Below are 7,987 nucleotides of genomic sequence, written 5' to 3'. Positions count from 1 at the left end.
AGTGTAGGTTTGTATTAAGAGCATTGGCATCACCTCCCAGCAGGTCTTACAGCAGGTCACCTAGCCTGCTTCTTAAAAAAAGAACACAACTGGGGACAATTTCCAACTGCGTGAATAGTATTTACTAACACTGCAGGCATAAATTGGGTATTTCTCTCTGGAAATAGCTGTATTTCTTTTTCCTCTATGCCTATGTACTTCCACATACACTTGACGCATATTATAATTACAGTTGGTCATCCTTCCTGTTTTTTATTGAAAACAGATCCAATCTGCTTGGTTTCTGTCAGACAGTAGCAATAGGGCAACTGTTTTACAGGCTTGGTAGCAAAAGTATCCAAGTGCTTTGCTAGGAGAGTTGATGGGATGCCCTGCATTGTCTATGGCTCTGTTGTTTTCACAGTTCATTTCTGATTATGCCTGGAGGCTCCTTAGGCCAAGTGCACATGGACACTTATAATCTGAGCACTGATCATCGGTGGAATTCACATGTTCCTTTAGCAGTGTTTGAATTAGTCATCAGCTGCTCTGAAAGTTCAGACCAGCTCAGAAGGCTTCAGTTGGAACAGGAGGCTTGGGTGTGAGTTCATATATGGGCATAAGTCCTTCCTTTGTATTTGGCAAGACAGGAGCTTTAGTTCCAGGAAGGAATGCAAGTATCTTGTCAGAAAAATCTGCCAGGAGCTAAAATAACTTCAGCTAAGTTAAGCTGACTCTCAGAAGTCATTTCTTAGAACCACAGGATACGGATGGAGAGGGGTTGTGAAAATGATGGCTGAAGGTATGTATAACCTCTCCATAACAGTCAAGGAAAACTTCATTTGCTGAATAGTTGACATTTCAGTCCTTATCTCAACCTTTTGGTCCATACAGTGCCTGTGTACTGAGTAGGGTTGTGTGGGAGCCTGGCCTTTCAGGGCTGCAAAGACAAATATGATGTCTTGTGTGAGCTGAAGCTACACGTGCACAGCCGACTTCACAGCACTTCTCTTCCTCTTTGCTAATGGCTGCAGCATATCTTGAACCACTCCTTTACACTTCAAATTCTTCATAATGTTGAAAATCCAAGCCCTGCTCTTTGCAAACCCACAAACCCACGTTGTCCTCTTTCACAGGAATTAAAGAAGCATGAATGTGTTTAATCACTGAGGCACAGGTTTATTTCCAATCATCTGTGCACATGTTGGTACAAGCACAGGCGCATGCAGTCTCTCCTACAAGAAGAGATAATTACCATGAAGAATTCTACAAGATTCCCAAATTATATTTTCCCAGGAACTACTTTAGCAAAATGATGCACTGCTCCTATCTTATTAAATAATTTCTGTTGACTTGAGGGCTGTTTTTTGCTCATCTTGATATCACTTTATTGCAATTAAAACATTATTGGTGTGATGGAAACGTTATTGAAATCCAGAGAGATATGGAAAGGGAAACAGGAGAAACCAATGTTCTTTTAGGATGGATATATGGCTGCAGTTCCCCCAGTTGTTGTCTGAAAATGTGTTGAGCATCTCCTGCACATACAGCAGTCAGAGAGCATGGAAATACCGTGCAAAAGCTTTACGATGAAACCTGTCCATTTCTTTACTCTGTAGGAAGGGACTTTAAGACCAAAATACTTGGTCCATTCTGACAGCTCAGAGGAAAGTGGCACTGGGGATCTAAATGATACAGAAATACACTGATATTGCCAGTGGGACTCGGGGATTCGTGGCACTTGCAGAGATGGCACATGGACTTCAGTGTAGGTACAGTGTGGCCTTATGGATGACAGGGAGCAAGAGCAATCTCCATCAGCTCTACAAGTATTGTGCGTTTTATCAGCCTCTTAACGCTGTGTTGCTTACAGCTTTAGCTGTTTGACTGAGCAAATATGCAGAGAAAAAGAAATCCCAGCCCATGTCTCTGCAAAGTCAACTCCAAAATTAAAATAGGTCTCATTGCTTTTGAATAGAATTACTACCATGGACGTAGGAGAAAATCTGCTCGTCTGCAGGATGCAAATATTTAATTATAAGCTAAGAATTTGAGAATGGAAACAACAGTTTCCAGAATTCAGACAAACAGTTGCAACTTCCTTTTTAAATACCTTCTTGCTCAGCTCATCACCTGCAGGAAAACCAGCTAGAATGGCAACTCTTCTTTCTTTTTCAATGTCATACAGTGAATTTATACTCCAGAAAGGAACAATTTTACAGAAAGAGGAAAAAGAACCTGGTAACTCACCATATGCTCCCTGTTTCTTAGCTCTGGTCTGTGGGTACTGTCTGGTCTGGTCTTATAATAACCTGTTTTATGTGTACTGCAGTGTGGAGGAAGAAGGAAAAACAGCACCTGTGACATCTCCCTGCTTTATTCTATTATGAAGCTCAATTACCAGTCCATCCTTACTCAGGCAAATGTCTCATATAGGAAAGACTGGTACATTCTTCATTTGTGAATTCATTTGGTCAGTAAGAAACAAACCATAGCGAGGAAAGTATTCTCACATCTAATTTGTCAGAGATCTACCTGTTAGCCACAGAATAGAAAGAGTTCTTTCAGATTAATATTTTCCATTAAATTTCCTTTCTGGTAAAATGATAGGTAAATTACCTGGTAAAAGATAGATAAGAGGATGAAAACATGAAAGCCTCGTTTTAATACCAGGTATGACAGAACCAACAACTCCTCCACCCTTTTCTGTAGGTGTAACGTAACTTTTCTTTTATCAGGCTGGATCTTGTAGCCCTCTCTGTCTTTATGAGCAAATGAGAAGAAACACAGCTGGGAATTGGGCCCTCACTCACATCACCCACTGCAGGGAACCTGCTTTAGCACAGGGTTGGACTAGCTGGTCTCCAGAGGTTCTTTCCAGCCCCTATGATTCTGTGATTATGATTTTGTCTTTTTTTAGGCAGTTGAGTGGATTTCATGAGTCACAAAGGTTTAAGGTAAGCTTTTCAGATGCAGGCTGCACGTAGCATGCTCTGGAAAAGAACTACAGCCAGAAAGAGTTAAGTGCCCCGCTCTCACCACCAACTTTGTGTGACATCCAGACCCCATTTAATCAGCAGTAAAAGAAATGCAGCTTTTTCAGGAGCCTTTTCTTTATTGGCTTCCATTGTCTCCTCAGACAAATAGATACAGGTTTTGCTTTCATAATTCATACATGTTGGATTTCATCATTTCTAACAACGTCCTGCTTACCATGAATTATTTGTATAAAAGTACTTTACTGGCGTTCTCAGAAGGTAGTGGACACAGGAAAGTACACGAGGCTCAGCAGTGCACACTGGCACTTCTCAGTACACTCCAAAACATGTATCTGAGTTCATATTTTATGGCCTGATGGAACTTGTCACAAGACTGCAATATCATATACACAGAACAAGACATCATTTAAACCTGACTTCAGATGACAATATTGGTCTACTCAACAAACATCGCTGGAATAAAGTAGGATGGCATTTTTGTTTATTCCTAGCAACAGCCAAGAAACTGTTTACGACAGCTAAGTGTAATTGGCAATCACAGCATCACAAGCTTGTGGGTACAACTTCACAGCAACTGGGTTTCCATTTATAAATGTAGTCTTCAGACTTATGATCTCAAGCTTCCTTTGCAATACTGTTCAACACGAGTGCTTGCCATGGCAACTGATGATGTATTTGTATTACTACAGCAGTGAGCAGTGCCTGCAGAGATGGGAGTTGGTCTTTTCTTTGTGGCCATGCTGCCTGTTCCCAAAGAGCTTATTGAGTCTACGTGGGCAAGTATGACAAAGAATGAGATGGGAAGCAGAAATAAAATGCCCAATATCTCATGCTAGGTTAGAGCCCTGGTCTCTTGAATCTGATGTTCTGTCTGTGGAAGGAGCTGGCTGACTGCTTAAAAAAGACAATTAAAAAATGATAATTGTGTTGCTTAGATCAGCTTGACCAAGGTCTCCTGCTTTAAAAGGAAGCCTGGCTGTAAGCTCAGTCTGGCTGTAGACTGCTTGGGGCAGAGATGTGCCCTTCTTGGAGAGTGGAAAGGACCTTGCACCATATGCAATGAGGATCTACGTTATGGCTGTAGCTGCTGTAGAAGTAATGATAAATGAGGCATTCCTTCTTTCTGTGGTTCATTCTTGCTGTATCATCTCGTAATAACTTAAGCGCAAAGAGAACAAAACAAAACCCATTCTCAGTAAAAATCAGGTTTGCAATCACATAACCTCTAGTTTAATGGTTTAAACGTGAGTTTAGTCCGGTGGGTTTGGGGTAGGCATTCATTTTCTGGGTTTCTTATTTCAACAAAACGTTGGTGCTGCTCAGGCTGACTAGGTGGCAGCAAAGCTCTGCTGTGCAGGTGGAGGACACATCACTGCCTATGGGTAACGTTAAAATGGAAAAAACCCAACCTCCTCCCTCCTCTGTTCTGCTTGGGTTTGTCGGTGATGAACTGGCATAAGTGAACAGTGGTCTCCCAGCTGCCTTCCTCGTGTGCTGCAGAGCAGTGATCCCAGCTTCTGGAGAAGCAATGCTACGCCTGCTACAAAGGCTTTCCCACATCCAAGGATTGCTTCATTTCCAGCAGTTCTGCAGGGGATCTTGAGGTTGAATCTTCAGCTTCTTCGGACAGAGGAGTTTAATAAAAGCTCTTCTGAAGCTGTAGTGACAGAGAGGATATAGGACGGGGTTGACAGCTGAGTTGATCCACAGCAGCCAAAAGGAAGTCTCATACCAGTAGTCAGAGATGCAGTGGCCGTGGCAGCCAGCACGGATAATCATAAGGAGGGTGTACGGCGCCCAGCAAATGCCAAAAACACCCACAATGATTGCCAGCGATTTGGCTACTTTCTTGTCCCTGGAGAGCCTGAAGCGTTGGGTCATGCCCTGGGAGACTATCTTCATCCTTTTCTCTAAGGACAGTGCGGATGCTGAATTCTTACAGCCCTTTTTATTGCAGCACTGGGATCTCCCCGAGCTGGCTGTCAGCAGGTCTTTTGCACCGGTAGAAGCTGCTGCTTGTGCTTCACTCTTAGAGAGGCCGAGGGTTTCAGCTGGCTCCTTCTGCTCCCACTTGCAGCATTTTGAAGCAAACTTTGTTTCTGGACTCATTTCCATCTCTTCAGCAAAGGGCTGGTTGTGCACTTCGTGGAAAACATCCAGGCGTAATTTGGTACGCTTTTGTATGTTCAGGTAAATGCTCAGGTTGAAAAACATTACACTGATAAAAGGGGTGAAAAACTCCAGCATGGAGGCTGTCATGAGAAAGTACCAGTTGTAGAAAAACTCAGCATAGCATTCCCCAGTGGGTATGATACTCTCCCCCGAGATGTACTCCCAGCTGATAATGGCAGGTCCATAAAGCAGGAATGCTAATACCCACACCATCACCATCTTCAGCACTGCTCGCCTGGTGTTGCCTTGCTGGGCTCTGTAGGAGACCTGCAATGAGGAAACCTTCCCGTAAGCGCAGCCACACACACCAGCTGGTTGAGGCACTTCACAAACACACTGTTGGCATTTCTGGTAAAGCTGCGAGGCAATATCACAGCAGTAACAAATTCACATATCGCAGGCAGCACGAGCAATTGCTGGATATATCACACACCTGCCAAGAAGACAGAAACCTCATCTTGTACCTCACCAGAAAGAGACGTGAGTTCTGCTCAGTGGAAATGAACAGCCTTGGTTCAAGCCCAGCAGTTTGCTGCTCCCAGCCACATGCCTGAGCTGCCCCTGGCTATGCTGCACCTCCTGGGGACAGGCATGCATCACACACCAGGCATTCAGCGCTGCCTTGTTCTGAACCCAGGTGCTGTGCAGCTGACCCATGTTTGTAGTTGGCGTCAAGGAGAAATCAGGCAGCTGTGGCTCTGATCAGCCTGGGCAAGGCTGTTTTCACCACACCTCACAGTGCCCACAGACCTGAGCACAGTGCCCTGCTGAAGCTGGCACTGAAATCTCCCTAGCTTTGGGCCTGCAATCTGCTTGTCTGCCCCGGAGATGACAGATCTCTGCAATTCATTGTGGGTCTGCCTTCCTGTCATCTGCAAAGGAACATCTGCACAGTGGGGTCTGGTTAAGTACGCCAGAAACACTCATCGGAAGCCACAACTGAATTAGGTATTTGTGGATAATTACTTCTTTCCAATCACCGGGCTGAATGATTAACAATTTTGTGGACGATTCAGAAAGCTTTTAATTAACAAAGAACAAAGCAGAAGGAGTTATTCCCCTCTCAGCTGCCGTGCCAGGACTCACCGCTCTTGTCACCGAGAGAAATCTGTCATAGCTAATCAGCACGATGTTGAAGACCGAAGAGGTGCAGAGCAGGTAATCAACTACCAGCCAGAGTTTGCAGAGGCTTCTCCCGAAGATCCATCTCCCTGTCAGCACGTAGGGCACGTACAAAGGAATGCAGAAGGCACCTGCAACCAGAGGGCTCCGTTTGTTCGGACACGCGAGGCCGTGACCTGCAGCAGCGCCGCCGCCCTTGCGCTCCGCAGGGCTCTGCTGCGCCGGGCGCGGGATGCGGGTGGGCGCTGCGGGGCTGTGGGGACGGGGAGCGGCGGCGCGCTGCGGGACGGAACCCCGGGGCTGCGGCCGGGAGAGCGGCACGACGCTGCCCTCGCCACGAAGTTTCGGGCGCGTTGCTCCGCGACGGGCGGCACTTTACCTACTAGGAAATCCGAGATGGCCAGGTTGAGGAGGAAGAAGTTGTTCTGGGTGCGCAAGCTGGAGTCCGCCACGAAAGCCAGCATCACCAGCGCGTTGCCGGCCACGGTGACGGCGATCAGCAAAGCCATGAGGGCGCCCAGCGCCGCGGTGCCGACGGCTGCGAAGCGCCCGGAGGCGGCGGCGGAGCCGTTCAGCGCCCCGCCGCTCTCCATGGCCCGCGCCTCTCCGCAGCCGCGGGGCTGCCGGTCCTTCCCTCCCCTCCCCTCCCGGTCCGGCCCCGCCTCCCGCCCCGCTGCTCTGCAGCCCCGCGCTCCCCGCCGCCGCCGCTCCGAGCCTCGGTGCGTCCCGCACCGCTCGCACAGAATGCTGCCATCCACTCGTTTCCTTTTCCCCTCAGTCCCTCGATTCCTCCGGAGTATCCCCACGTGTCCCGCTAGGAACGTCTCTGCATCTCCCCCAAAGCATCCCCCCAGAGACAGAGGCCGTGGGGAATGCTGACCGTCTCTGCCCCAGTGTCAAGACGTGGAGGTAAACGCCCAACTAGAAGTCAGCCTCGAGAGCCCCCGGGCTGGTGGAGGAAGGCAGCGATGCCCACGCCCCTCACGGGTAGCAGGGGAGATGTACAGCTGCCCGGGAGCTGCCCTGCTGCAGATCTCACCCTGTCCAACCCACGACCTGCAAACCGGCGACTCACTGCCCTCCACTTCTAGCTGCAGGGAGTCGATTCATGCCTCCTCCTCCCTCCTCTTACTTGGCTTTTCATAGTGAAGGGAATAACTTTTGCCTGAACGTACTTTTCTGCCGGCAGTACTCCAGGACGAAGCTCCGGCCACGGTAAAACCCACGTATGCAGTGCATGCTCTGCATGCAGCAGTGAAAATGCCTTCCGGGTCCCATCAGCTCACCTGGGAGTGAGGGAGGAAGGTGTGGGGTGTGCAGGGCAGCACCGGAAACCAGGGCTGCAGAATCTGCCCCAGAGCCTTTTTTTTTAATCTGGAGAAGTCTGATACGTTTTGTCCGTCTTTGAAGAACAGCGAACAAAAAAGAAAGCAATGAAATTTTGCAAGCCCAGAAACACGCGTGAAGCCGAAGCCCGGGGAGCTGTGCCTCTTCCTCATTACTTCAGAAGCCATCTTCACACCAGGAGCTATCAGAGGCTCGAGCAGAGGCTGAAGAAGCTCCAGCATCGCGGCAGCCAGCAGCAGCGGCAGGCAGCATTTCCGTGCAGGGATGGCATTCGGTGGCGCCTCGTTCCATCTCTCCGCTTTCGGTCCGGGCTGGCAGGAATCGCTGCGCCCGCACGGAACCGCGGCTCTGTCCGCACCGCCGCCGCG

At 48.3% G+C, this 7,987-nt stretch overlaps 1 protein-coding gene across 2 annotated transcripts; it reads right to left on the bottom strand.

Moving 5' to 3' along the window:
• Window positions 1-2,110: 2,110 nt before the first annotated feature.
• Window positions 2,111-7,550, bottom strand: HRH3 (histamine receptor H3). Of its 2 annotated transcripts, XM_048963282.1 has the most exons (4): window positions 7,448-7,550; window positions 6,652-6,810; window positions 6,237-6,403; window positions 2,111-5,417 (listed from the first exon to the last, which is right to left on the bottom strand). In XM_048963282.1, exons 1-4 carry the CDS (start codon window positions 7,548-7,550, stop codon window positions 4,551-4,553), a joined length of 1,296 nt encoding a protein of 431 aa, XP_048819239.1. In that variant the 3' UTR covers window positions 2,111-4,550. The 2 variants fall into 2 exon arrangements, with proteins under 2 accessions (XP_048819239.1, XP_048819240.1); XM_048963283.1 differs by lacking the exon at window positions 6,652-6,810.
• Between the last annotated feature and the right edge of the window lie 437 nt (window positions 7,551-7,987).

Source organism: Lagopus muta, chromosome 16 (genome assembly GCF_023343835.1).
Source record: "Lagopus muta isolate bLagMut1 chromosome 16, bLagMut1 primary, whole genome shotgun sequence".
Classification (NCBI taxonomy): Eukaryota; Metazoa; Chordata; class Aves; order Galliformes; family Phasianidae; genus Lagopus; species Lagopus muta.
The sequence above is the reverse complement of the archived record's forward strand: the minus strand, read 5'-3'. Positions and strand labels throughout refer to the sequence as shown.

Coding starts and splice junctions, on each gene's coding strand:
- HRH3 (XM_048963282.1), bottom strand. CDS start 7,550: ATGGGACCCGGAAGGCATTTTCACTGCTGCATGCAGAGCATGCACTGC. Junction 6,811..7,447: donor GGAGTACTGCCGGCAGAAAA/GTACGTTCAGGC, acceptor GGCGCTTCGCAG/CCGTCGGCACCGCGGCGCTG. Junction 5,418..6,236: donor TTCTCTCGGTGACAAGAGCG/GTGAGTCCTGGC, acceptor TCCTCATTGCAG/GTCTCCTACAGAGCCCAGCA.